Genomic DNA, 14,155 nt, shown 5'->3' on the forward strand with positions numbered 1-14,155 from the left:
AAAATCTGAAGGGACTTTTGAGTTACAAGTATGGCAAACTTTTCTGCACGATTATGGCCCACTACTGTGCAGTGAAGGAACGTGAAGAATAGCTTGCACGTGGGAGACAGAAGCTAAAGTAGCAAATCAAACTGGCTTGACAGATGTTTAATAAAAGTACTGGCTACGTTTGGCCAGAAGACTCTGTAGGGGAGGACCCCCCACTTTATGTGGCTGCCAGTTTGGCTTTAAGAGGTCCATCCACAAAAGCACAAGAATTAGATTACACAAAACAAACAAAAGATGAGCTGGGCAATATAGTAGAGAGCAGAGGTTTAACAAAAGAGGGATTTGTCTCTATCCTAGAAACAGATGATTGACATAAATCAAAAGGCACATATTCAAAACTAGATCTCTCTGAACTTAAGGATTTGGACAGAGAAGGAGAGATAGTCTGAACTTCCAGCGCAAACCATAATTTCCAAATTGTGGCAGCGGGATGAAGAGAGAAGGAAGTAGGACACCACCCCTTCTGCCCCTGTCACAGAACAGTCTGTTGCAGTTTATCCTGTCAGAACCCAATAGTTTTTTAAGGTACTGCTGTTGACAGTAAGTCTCAAATTAAATGGCATGTACCTTTTTAGTCCCCAAGAAATGAGAGCCAAATTAGAGGGATTGGGAGACCCTAGAAAGAATCTAATTGGGTTTGCAAACAAACTTAGTGCTGCACAGGAAGCATATGAGGCTTCTGCTACTGACATTCATCAGCTTCTTATTCTGTTTCAATGTTTGTATTGAAGATTTTCACAAGAACAACACAAAAAAAAAGGAAAACGGTACAATGAAACAGGATCTGTCATACAATGAGACACTGTGAGAATAATCATTTGAATAGAGGCGTATGACATAGCAGAGTAATGGACATAGGTGAACCATATAAACAAAATTATGCTCTAAGTGTAGTGCAAGAGGTGCTGTTCCACCCCTCTCCCAACCCAGTAAACATCACAAAAACATAATAATCAAGAATGTAGCGTAGTTGGGGAGACTTTACTGTCTCCTGGCAGCATCCTACCAGAAAATTTGCCACATGACATGACAGAGCTGATAGCAAGACAATTCAAAAATAAAGAAGGTAAGAAAAAGAAAGAGAAAGGAAAGAGGAAAATGAAGGGGGGGGGCTGGAAAGCAGAAAAGAGCAGAGCTGGGTGTGTCCCTTCACTCCGGCTCCCCTCCCTCGAACCTGTCAAGCCCTCAAGGAGCCTGGAGATAAGCGATCCAGGGATTCCACACTTTTTCAACGTTTGTTTATCTCGTCGAATACTAGTCAGTTTTTCATTGATCATGATATCTTGTGTTTCGTCATGTCAATATTAATTACAGGCGTTTCCCTTGCACGTGCAATGGATATTTTAGCCGCTAAAAGAATGAAGAATATGAGAGTACGTATATGTCTGGGGATCTCTTCGGGGAGATCACTTAACAATCCCGTTTTGGCCCTTCTAGGTATATTTTGTTTGGTCACTGAGTAGATTTGGTTAAACATTCTAATCCAGAACCATCGGGCAAGACCACCAGACATATGTACATATCTCTTTCCTGTCCACATCCCCTAAAGCATAGGGAGGAAGAACCAGGGTAGATTTTTGCCAGCTTTGTAGGAACAAGGTACCAGCGTGATAACACTTTATAGTTCGCCTCCACCAATGAGGTGTTTAGTATACCTTTGAGCACCATGGTTGCCCATTTTGTCCACACCTCTTCCTCAATTATGTCCCCTAGGTCCACCTCCCATGCCGTTTGGTAGGAGGGTTTGGTACCCTGACTGTTGAACATGGAGTATAATTCCGTGATTCCTCCCCAAGATTCTGGCTCTTTCACACATCTGTTCTCAAGGAGTATCCTTGTGGTGATATCTACCCCATCTCTCTAAAGTTCGTAAGAAGTGTATAATTTGGAATAGACGATGGGCCTCCGTGGGGGGCATTTCTAGCGTTTCCTTAACGTATTTGGGCTCCCTTTCCTGTTTGTTTTTTGTGCTAAAAGCAAAAGAAATATGCACTGACACAGTATAAATGACATTGGCAGGGGAGGGGTTAACATCAGGGACGATCAAAGGGTTAACAGTGTTCCCTCAGTGTGTTTCTAACTGTGGGGGGGGATCACTGCATGGAAACAGTGATCCGTGTTTCTGATTATAAGAAACACTGAATATGAGTGTCCATGTCTGTCCATGTTTCTATGCTTTATTTTATTGAGAAATCACTTTGAAAACACTCCCCAGCATTTTTAACTGGCCATCTTGAGTATGGGCAGATGATTTCATGTAGCATTTATTTCTGGAATCCATCTGCCCTTGGCTCATTCATGCAGAAAGGAGGTTGTGCTGAGCTAAGAGAACCCCTCCACTCCTCGGAAGATTCCTGGGATGTATGACATAATTTCCCTAGGCCTGGAAACCAGGACTGAAGTAATGAAAAATAAGTTTAAAACTTAAAAAATATGATCTACTTTCCCTTCTCTACTACTGCTAGCAGCATACGGATTAAAAATAGTCACTACTAATTGAGTGAAGTTCCGCTTTAAACAGTTTGTTTCACCCCTCTAACCTCCACTTTGCTGGACCACTTGGTCTATCATTTACTTCTGGAATCAATCTGCCCTTAGTTCATTCATGAAGAAAGAAGGGTTACCTGAGAGAACCCCTCCTCGCCTCCTGAAGACTCCTGGGATGTATGACATTTCCTAATTGATAGAGTGAAGTTCCGCTTTAAAGGAGTTGTAAAGGAAAAAAAATTGGCTGGCGCTGCTGTCAATCACATACAGTGATGTGGCGCGCCGAGAGGTGGGGCCGAGTGATACAGTGAGCGGCTATGGCCGCTCACTGTATCACGGGAGCGCGCCCGCAATTAGTGACCACCATGCGAGCTCTCGCATGACTATGGTTACTAATTGCAGGGAGGACCAGAGAGCCATCGAGGGACCCCAGAAGACGTGGATCGGGGGCACTCTTTGCAAAATGAACTGCACAGTGGAGGTAAGTATGACATGTTTGTTATTTAAAAAAAAAAATCCTTTAGTAACGCTTTAAACAGTTTGTATCACCCCTCTAACCTCCACTTTTGCTGGACCACTTGGTCTAGCATTTACTTCTGGAATCAATCTGCCCTTAGTTCATTCATGAAGAAAGGAGGGTTAGCTGAGAGAACCCCTCCTCGCCTCCTGAAGACTCCTGGGATGTATGACATTTCCTAATTGATAGAGTGAAGTTCTGCTTTAAACAGTTTGTTTCACCCCTCTAACCTCCACTTTTGCTGAACCACTTGGTCTGTTTAGGGAATTTGATAAGTAACAGACCTACAGGCTGGATCAAAATAAAGGAACGAAAGACTAAAAAGAAGAAAAAAAGAAAAATAATGCAGCCACCACATCTAAGGCCCCATACACACGAGAGGATTTATCCGCAGATACGGTCCAGCGGACCGTATCCGCGGATAAATCCTCTCGAGGATTTCAGAGGATTTCTATGCGATGGCGTGTACACACCATCGCATTGAAATCCGCGCTGAAATCCTCTGCCGATGACGTGTCGCGCCGTCGCCGCTATTATGACGCGGCGACGGGCGCGACGCTGTCATATAAGGAATTCCACGCATGCGTCAAATCATTACGACGCGTGCGGGGAATCCCTTTAGACGGATGGATCCGGTAAGTCTGTACAGACGAGCAGATCCATCCGTTGGAATGGATTCCAGCAGATGGATTTGTTGTGCATGTCAGCAAATATCCATCTGCTGGAAATCCATCCCAGGGGAGATTTCTCTGCGGATAAATATCCGTTGGCGTGTACACACCATAGGATCTATCCGCAGAAACCCATTTGATGGGATTTATCTGCGGATAGATTCTATGGTGTGTATGGGGCCTTAGAATTGATAATCTGTTTAAATGTTTATGTTTTTGGGTTGAATACCACTTTAGGTCATGTGAAGCAGATAAAAATATCATCTTGGCTTCCTGCTTTGGAGACAAATTTTAGCTCAGATTTTTGAAGACACCCATGTTATTATTTTAATATATTTATTGCTTTTATCTTTGCAAAGTAGCAAACAACCCATTGAAAAGAACTGGGATCCACAATCACAGGTTACCGCAATTGCGCACACAATTTAATTGTAAAAAAAATACAGAAACTACATCTTAATGCCATAGCACATATGTCAACAGGCATGAAGGGTACAAAAGATAGGCAACATTGTAGCTTGAATTGTAAAACCTGGAGTGGTTATTAAGATGGTGTCGGCTTAGGACCAGTCAATGGTCAGTATCAGAAAAGGGAATGGGGGAAAAATGCAGAAAAAAAGAGGGGAGGCTAGAAACAAGAAACGCTGTAGCTGCAGGAAAAGATGCAGGAAAGAAGGGGGAAAGAAAGCGAGGTAGGGCAAGAGGCAGGATGCAGAGCACTCCCAATCACAACTTGTATGTGATCCACAGATTTCAGATATTGAGCAATCTGGCATGGATATTAATAAGAATGCTGGTCAATTATTTGCTTATGGCCTCGTACACACCAGCGGATCTGTCCGCTGCGTCCGCTGCCGGATTTCTGTCTGATGGTTGTACACACCATCAGACAGAAATCCGCGCGGACACGATACGCAGTGACGTGGCCGCGCCATCGCCGCGACGATGATGCGGCGACGTGCACGGCCCTGGTAGGTCAATGCTTCGGGCTTTCGGCGGATCGGACATGTCCGGTGAGTCTGTACAGACGACCGAACATGTCCGACGGACAGGCTTCCAGCGGACATGTTTCTTAGCATGCTAAGAAACATTTGTCCGGTGGAAACTGTCCGATCCGCCGGACAATTGTCTGGTCGGCCATACGCACGACCAAACATGTCTGCTGAAACTGGTCCGTCGGACCAGTTTCAGCGGACATGTTCGGTCGTGTGTACGGGGCCTCTGAAGAAAGAAGTTGCTCATGTTATTATTAGAATGTTACTGAAAAAAAGAGATTGATTACAGATTAAGATAATGTAAACAGCCACATGCCTTGTATTTATACATTATTGAAGATTTGTTCAGGAAGAAAAAGTATTTATTCTCCTGCTTTGTATTATAAAGAGTAAATGAGCCCATGCGCCATTTGCTACTGGATCAGCATTAAATAATTCCGTCTCTATCATATACTCATAGCAAATCATTACAAACAGGGCAGAGACGGCTCCAAATTGATCATAAAATCTTATGCCGCGTACACACCATCACTTTATGTGATGAAAAAAAACGACACTTTCTGTGAAGTAAAAAATGACGTTTTTGAAACTTCAATTTTCAAAGACGAAGTTGCCTACACACCATCGTTTTCTCACAATGTTCTTGCAAAGCGAGGTTACGTTCCACCACGTTTTACCATTGAAGCTTGCTTCATAAGTAGCTTCTGGGCATGCGTGGATGAAAAAACGTCTTAGAAAACAAAGTTTTTTGCTACACACGGTCAATTTCTGTGAAGTAAAAAGTGCACTTTTGAAAAACGACACATAAAATTGAAGCATGCTTCAATTTTTTTTGGTCGTTTTTTAGAAGACATAAAACGACGTTTTCCCCCACACACAGTCAATTAAAGTGACGTTTTTAAAAACGTCATTTTTTTTCATCACATAAAGTGATGGTGTGTACGCGGCATTACAGTGCATTCATAAAGTATTCAGACCACCTTCACTTTTTTCAATTTTGTTATGTTAATATGCCGGATACAACACAAGCCGATGCAGTAATGTATCACTCTTGTAGTACCATATAGTATACAAAAAAATAGAAAATTTATAAATCAAAAAAGTCAGAATAAAAGCATTATATATTGAATATGTACAGGCTATTCCTATATCTTCCCTATTTTACAACATAGTAGATGCATAGTGTTCCCACAAATTCTGAATCACAGTCCCCAAGTTGTGGACATCCAATGCGTGTTGAGGACGTTTTTTCTTATTTTTCTTCAGGGGTATACAAAAACCAAATTGGGGGACTATGTTCTATAATAGAAACATACCATTAAATACATTGTAAATAGGTACATCATAAAGGTATCGTTTGTCGTATTTACATAAAGGTGGTTGTTACCTGTTTCAGTATAGTTTAACTGCTTGCCGACCAGCTCATGACGATGTACGTCGGCACAATGGCACGCCTGCGCAAATGGGCGTACAGGTACGTCCCCTTTAAATTGCGGCTTAGTTGGTGCATGCGCACCCGCCGCTTACTCTGTGAGCGTGCCCCTGGGTCCCGTGGACTTGATGTCCGCTGGGGGGCCGCAATCGTGACACGGAGCTGCAGAACAGGGAGATGCCCATGTAAGCAAGGCATTTCCCTGTTCTGCCTAGCAACATGACAGGGATCTACTGCTCCCTGTCACCGGGAGCAGTGATCTCTGTCATGTTTGTAGTTAGACCATCTCCCCACAGTTAGAATCACTCCCTAGGACACACTTAACCCCTTGATCGCCCTATAGTGTTAACCCCTTCCCTACCAGTGTCATTTACACAGTAATCAGTGCATTTTTATAGCACTGCTCGCTGTATAAATGACAATGGTCCTAAATAAGTGTTAAAAGTGTCCGACGCAATGTCGCAGTCACGATAAAAATCGCAGATCGCTGCCATTACTTAAAAATCAATAATAAAAGTACCTTAAATGTATCCCCTATTTTATACACACTATGGCCCAGATCCACAAAGATCTGCCTATCTTTAGGGAGGCGTAGCGTATCTCAGATACACTGCGCTGCCATAACTTACAGCGTACTTTCCGTATCCAGAAAGAATTTGCGCCGTGGATACAAAACAAAGATACGACGGGGCATCTTAGAACTTACGCTGTGTATCAATAGATACGCCGGCGTAAGTTCTTTGTGGATCTGGGCCTATAACTTTGACCCAAACCAATCAATACACAGTTATTGCAATTTTTTGGCCTACACTGAGATTTTTTTAATATATATATATATATATATATATATATATATATATATATATATATATATATATATATATATATATATATATATATATATATATATATAATATTTATTATAGCAAAGAGTAAAAAATATAGCTTTTTTTCAAAATTGTTGCACTTTGTTTATAGCGCAAAAATTTAAACCGCAGAGGTGATCAAATACCACCAAAAGAAAGCTCAATTTGTGGGAAAGAAGGGACCTCAATTTTGTTTGGGTGCAACATCGCACGACCGCGCAATTGTCAGTTAAATTGACGCAGTGCCGAATCACAAAAAGTGCTCTGGTTAGGAAGGGGGTAAATCCTTCCTGGACTGAAGTGGTTAATGTTATAGCAGAATATCCACAATAAAGAACCATATAAAAATCATGAAACATATCCTCAAATAACTACCGGGGGGCAGTGAAGACCGTTAGGTTGCTGCGAAGCCACACAATCTACAGCAGCTCTAAGACCAGGGGCGTTGCTAGGTGGCAAAAAGACCAGGGGCTTCAGCCCGAAGCCGGCATCCGGGAGGGGGGGGGGCGGTGTCCGCGGTGCAACTTACCTGACACATACCCTGACCTACACGCGTGTTTGTGTCAGTACACACAGACATGCAAGTCAGTGTGTTATGTATGTCAGTTACACACTCCAAGAGATCAGCATGCAAGGAAGCTCTTAGGCACACTAGCATGTCTTTCAGGGTTGTTTCTGACACATGTCCTACATACACCGTCCTGTCCTACATACACCGACTTGTCCTGTCCTACATACACCATCCTGTCCTACATACACCGACCTGTCCTGTCCTACATACACCGTCCTGTCCTGTCCTACATACACCGTCCTGTCCTACATACACCGTCCTGTCCTGTCCTACATACACCGTCCTGTCCTGTCCTACATACACCGTCCTGTCCTACATACACCGACCTGTCCTGACCAACATACACTGACCTGTCCAACATACACTGACCCAGTGTTTCTCAACTCCAGTCCTCAAGGCGCCCCAACAGGTCATGTTTTCAGGATTTCCCTCAGATGAAACGGCTGTGGTAATTGCAAGGCAGTGAAACTGATCAAATCACCTGTGTAAAATAATGGAAAGCCTGAAAACATGACCTGTTGGGGCGCCTTGAGGACTGGAGTTGAAAAACCCTGCGGACTGACCTGTCCAACATACACTGACCTGTCCAACATACACTGACCTGTCCAACATACACTGACCTGACCAACATACACTGACCTGACCAACATACACTGACCTGACCAACATACACTGACCTGTCCTGACCAACATACACTGACCTGTCCTGACCAACATATACTGACCTGTCCTGACCAACATATACTGACCTGTCCTGACCAACATATACTGACCTGTCCTGACCAACATATACTGACACTGACCTGACCAACATATACTGACCTGTCCTGACCAACATATACTGACCTGTCCTGACCAATATACACTAACACTCACCTGACCAACTAACACTGACCTGACCTACATACATACATACATACAATGTGACTGACCTGGTAGGCATACACAATCACTGACCTACCTCAGCCGTGGTGTGCCCGTCATAGTGCAGCCAGGGATGCTTAGGAGCTGAGGAGAGCCGCCAAGCAGGGAGCGGGGATGCAGAAGGCAGCCGTGGTCAGCGGCGCTGGCACGCCCATGATAGGAGGCTCAGGACTCAGGAGCTGTGCCGTGGAGAGCCGCCGGCCGAATCAAGCAGGGAGCGGGGATGGCGCGCTGGGCGGCATTGTAATTCCCGCCTTCTAAGCTTGCGGCGCCTATGATGGACGTCACAGGTTCTGTGGTCTCGGCATTGGATCAGTGCGACGTCCATCCTAGGCGCTGGGCTCCAGAAGGACGGGACCAGCAGCCTGCAATCTCACTCAGGACTCGGCCAGACTCGGGGCTAGCAATGGCTAGCTAAATGCCCGGGATTCGGGGCTTTACGGGAACCCATTCGGGGCTCCAGCCCCCTAAGCCCGGGCCTAACGACGCCTCTGTCTTAGACCCCTTTCACACTGAGGCGCTTTAGAGGAGTTATAGCATTAAAAAGAGCACCTGCAAAGCGCCTTTCCTGTCACTCCAATGTGAAAGCCCGAGGGCTTTCACATAGGAGCCGTGCGCTGGCAGGATGTCAAAAAAAGTCCTGCAAGCAGCTTCTTTGAGGTGCTTTAGGTGTATACATACATACAGTTCCTGTTGGCGCTACAAACTATCAGTCATATGCATGGGCATGTGCAACCTGGAAAATATAAAATGAGCTGATTTCCAGTACCAACCAAAATAAATGTATTGCACTTGAAGTATAATCAGTAAAAACTGCATCAACTATCAATAATAGTATAAATACTTTCAGATGGTTGCAAAGACAGTCATAAAAGTATGTAGCTGGATAAGATACTGGTATAGAATAATCAACGATACCACCGATGAGTCCGGGTGAGAGGGGGTGAACATCAACCAGTCGGCTTGTAGATGGAGTGTGGAGAGAGCTGTCACAACTCCTTCTAGGTGGTATTGGAATGCCGGTGTATGAGAGGGGAGGATGATGTCTCACCCCTTATATCTGGCAGGTGGTGATACTCCACTGACATGCAAACACAAGGGAAACCCTCAAGTGGGCACAGCAAGCCATGCCGTGAGAGGTGGGTGAAAACTCTGCTGGGCAGCTGAGCAGTGCGATAGCTGATCTGCTCACTGTGTCATACAGAAACCTCAGTAGGGGGGTGGAGCCTGAAAAGCCGAACAGGCTGACAGGAAGCTGGGTGCTTTAGGTGTATACACCGCTCTTAAAGTGCCCCTTCCTATTGAAATCAATGGGCAGTGGTGCTTTGCTGGCACTTTTAACCATTTTTCAGCCACTAGCGGGGGTCAAAAGCGCACCGCTAGCAGCCGCAAAGCGCAGCTAAAATTACGGTAAATCACTGCTAAAAATAGTGGCGCTTTACTGCCCACGCCTGGTGCAGCTCAGTGTGAAAGTGCCCTAAAAGCAACAATAGGCAGGATCAAAAAATTAAGTACCCTTTTGGCTCATGTTATTCAGAAGAGAGATGGGATATATAGACTCCAGATAATCGTAAACGTATACAGTATGTGTACAGTGCCTTGAAAAAGTATTTTTACCCCTTGAAGTTTTCCACATTTTGTCATGTTAATACCAAAAATGTAAATTGTATTTTTTTGGGAATTTTATGTGATAGACAAACACAAAGTGGCACATAATTGTGAAGTGGAAGGAAAATTAAAAATGGTTTTCAGTTCTTTTTACAAATAAATATGTGAATGGCGTGCATTTATATTCAGCCCCTCTGAGTCAATACTTTGTAGAATCGCCTTTCTCTGCAATTACAGCTGCAAATCTTTTTGGGGATGTCTCTACCAGCTTTGCACATCTAGAGAGCGACATTTTTGCCCATTCTTCTTTGCAAAATAGCTCAAGCTCTATGGCCTCGTACACACGACTGAGGAACTCGGCGGGCGAAACACATCGTTTTCCTCGTCGAGTTCCTGAAGGCTTGTCGAGGAACTCGACGAGCCAATTTTCTCCATTGCCGTCGAGGAAAAAGAGAACATGCTCTCTTTTTGGCTCGACGAGTTCCTCGACAGTTTCCTCGATGAAAAATTTACACAAGACCAGTTTCCTCGGCAAAAAACTCTCCCACCAAGTTTCTTGATGGATTCTGCCGAGGAAACTGGTCGTGTGTACGAGGCCTATCAGATTGGATGGAGAGCGTCTGTGAACAGCAATTTCAAAGTCTTGCCACAAATTCTCAATTGGATTTAGGTCTGGACTTTGACTGGGCCATTCTAACACATGAATATGCTTTAATGTAAACCACTCCATTGTAGCTCTGGCTGTATGTTTTAGGTTGTTGTCCTGATCCAGTCCCAAGTCTTTTGCAGACTCCAACAGGTTTTCTTTTAATATTGTATTTTCTTCCCATCAACTCTGACTAGCCTTCCTGTCCCTGCTGAAGAAAATCATCCCAACATGATGCTGCTACCACCATGTTTCACGGTGGGTGATGTGCAGTGTTAGTATTCCACCACACATAGGCCCGGATTCACAAAGCACTTACGCCGACGTATCTCGAGATACGCCGCGTAAGTGTAAGTATGCGCCGTCGTATCTATGCGCCGTGCCCATAAACTGAGATACTCCTGAAAATGGGCTTCATCCGACCAACGTAACTTTCCTACGCCGGCGTATCGTAGGCGCATATTTACGCTGGCCGCAAGTGGCGCTTGCATTGATTTTCTATGCACATATGCAAATGAGGGAGATACGCCGATTCACAAACGTACTTGCGCCCGGCGCATAATATACGCGGTTTGCATAAGTCGTACGTCTGGCGTAAAGTTATTCCCCATATAGGAGGCGCAACTCATGCAAAGGTATGAACCAGGGAATACAAGCCGTCGTATCTTTTGTCGTTTACGTTGTACGTGAATATGACTAGGCGTAGATTACGTTCACGTCGTAGGCAGTGATTCAACGTATCTTAGGCAGTTGTTTCGACGTGATTCTGAGAATGCGCACTGGGATGCGGCCACGGGTCAGCGTATGCGCCGTTCATTTTAAGTACTTCTATGGTGCTTGGCATGGGGTCACGCCTCATTAGCATGGCTCACGCCCACTTCCACCTACACTGGCTTACGCCGAGGAAACCCAGCGTATCTTTAAGAGCGAGTGGGAGCGAGTGCTTTGTGAATCCAGTGCTTGCCTCTGTGAGCTGCGTCGGCGTAGCGTATATTAAATACGCTACGCCCGCATAAATATGCGCCGATGTATATGAATCCGGGCCATAGCGTTTTGCTTTTAGGCCAAAATGTCCGACAAGAGCATCAGGATTTCTTATGGCTTTCTTTCAACAATGGCTTTCTTCTTTTTGTGGAATGCACGACTAATAGTTGTCCTGTAGACAGATTCTCCTACCTGAGCTGTGGATTTCTGTAGCTCCTTCAGAGTTACCATGGGCCTCTTGGCTGCTTCTCTGATTAATGCTCTTTTTGCCCGGCCTGTCGGTTTAGGTGGACAGCAATGTCTTGGTAGGTTTGCAGTTGTGCCATACGCTTTCCATTTTCGGATGATGAATTGAAAAGTGCTCAGTGAGATGTTCAAAGCTTGGGATAATATTTTATAACCTAACCCTGCTTTAAACATCTCCACAACTTTATCCTTATGACCTGTCTAATGTGTTCCTTTTGGATTTCATGATGCCGTTTGTTCACCAAGGTTCTCTAACAAACCTCTGAGGGCTTCAAAGCACAGCTGTACCATACTGAGAATAAATTACACACAGGTGGACTATATTTACGAATTAGGTGACTTTTGAAGGCAATTGGTTCCATTAGATTTTAGTTAGGGATATCAGGGTAAAGGCGGCTGAAAACAAATGCACACCACGCTTTTCAGATATTTATTTATAATTTTTATTTTATTTTTTATCATTTTCCTTTCACTTCAGTTATGTGCCACTTTGTGTTGGTCTATCACATAAAATCCCAATAAAATACATTTACTCTTTTGATTGTAACATGACAAAATGTGGAAAATTTCAAGGGGCATGAATACTTTTTCAAGGCACTGTATAAGCATGCTTATTGTCAACTCATGAACTGATTGGCTCGTTGTACTTCTTCCCCTCAGGAGGCTGACAGGTATAATTCAGGTACTTACACTTTCATTTATTTAAAACAAAAACCCATTTAATGATGCATTAATGATTACAGACTGCATTCATTTGTGTCTTTTATATCTGCCTAGTGTTCAGCTTTAAAACCATTAAAGCTGCATGACAGCCAGGCAAGTAGCATTTTCAGAGGTGTAGTCAGTAGAGAAGACAGAGACCCGGATTCACAAAGGATTTACGACGGCGTATCTCCAGATACACCGTCGTAAGTCCGAATGTGAGGCGTCGTATCTATGCGCCTGATTCAAAGAATCAGATACACCAGAATTTGTCCAAGATACAACTGACGTAAGTCTCTTACGCCGTTGTATCTTAGGTGCATATTTACGCTGGCCGCTAGGGGCGCTTCCGTTGATTTATGCGTCGAATATGCAAATGAGCAAGATACGCTGATTCAGAAACGTACTTGCACCCGTCGGATTTAGATACGCCGTTTACGTAAGGCGTATGTCTGGCGTAAGTTTACCCCTCATAAAGCAGGGGTAAGTCATGTTAAGGTATGGACGTCGGAACAGCGTCGTATTTTACGTCGTTTGCGTAAGTCGTACGTGAATGGGGATAGGCGTAGGTTACGACAAAGCATTGAGCCGACGTATCTTAGGGAGTATTTGCAATGTGACTGAGCACACGCGCCCATGCGACGTTCGTTCGGCCCCTCATTTACATGAGGTCACGGCTCATTGTAATACAACACGCCCACTGCCTTGATAATTTGAATTAGGCGGGCTTACGCCGGCCCATTTACACTACGCCGCCGTAACTTAAAACGCAAGTTCTTTCTGAATACGGTACTCGCCTCTCTAAGTTATGGCGGCGTAGCGCATATGAGATGCGCTACGCCCGCCGAAAATTACGCCGATCTTTCTGAATCTGCCCCAATATATTTTTCTCATGACATATTTCTTTTAATAGGTTTCTTGACCATTTTAGAAATGTATAGGGCATAGCAGTGTTGGATTAGTGCTTTTCTGTCTCTCAGGTTTTACATTTTTGTTCTTTTGTCTTTAAAGGCTAGAAATGTCAGGAAACAGTGTAAATGCTAGCAGAACATCCCATAAACAACCATCAAACTCGGAATACACATGGGAATATGAGTATTATGAATATGCACCAGTCTCATTTGAAGGGCTAAAGGCACACAAATGTGAGTATTTGGAATATACTTGATATTGATTTGTATTAGAGTTTTGATGATTTTCATTTTGCTGAGAAATTACTTTTGTAAATATAGAAATACTGTGTACACGATTAGAGATGACCTAATAATGGAAAATCCACTCCATTGATCTCCATTAGATACTTAAGCAAATATGTTTGCGCACCCCACTACCCAAATATTAGCAGCCCAACACAATAGGAATGGCAGCTGGAATACCCACGCAAGGAGGACTGTGACTGGGCCCCTGGCATGCTGTACAAGCCTGTATTCTCTTCAAAAGTAGGTGGATGCCTAAAGA

The 14,155-nt window shown here is 44.0% G+C and overlaps 1 protein-coding gene across 2 annotated transcripts in view; it reads left to right on the forward strand.

Annotated features, from left to right (window-relative positions):
• Nucleotides 1-14,155, forward strand: part of MRAP2 (melanocortin 2 receptor accessory protein 2) — a 62,903-nt gene that overhangs the window by 23,160 nt on the left and 25,588 nt on the right. For both annotated transcript variants that reach the window (XM_040350046.1, XM_040350047.1), the window contains one exon: nucleotides 13,709-13,842. In XM_040350046.1, coding sequence (XP_040205980.1) covers nucleotides 13,709-13,842 — 134 coding nt within the window. The remainder of the gene's footprint in view (nucleotides 1-13,708; nucleotides 13,843-14,155) is intronic.

Source organism: Rana temporaria, chromosome 4, assembly GCF_905171775.1.
Source record: "Rana temporaria chromosome 4, aRanTem1.1, whole genome shotgun sequence".
NCBI lineage: Eukaryota > Metazoa > Chordata > Amphibia > Anura > Ranidae > Rana > Rana temporaria.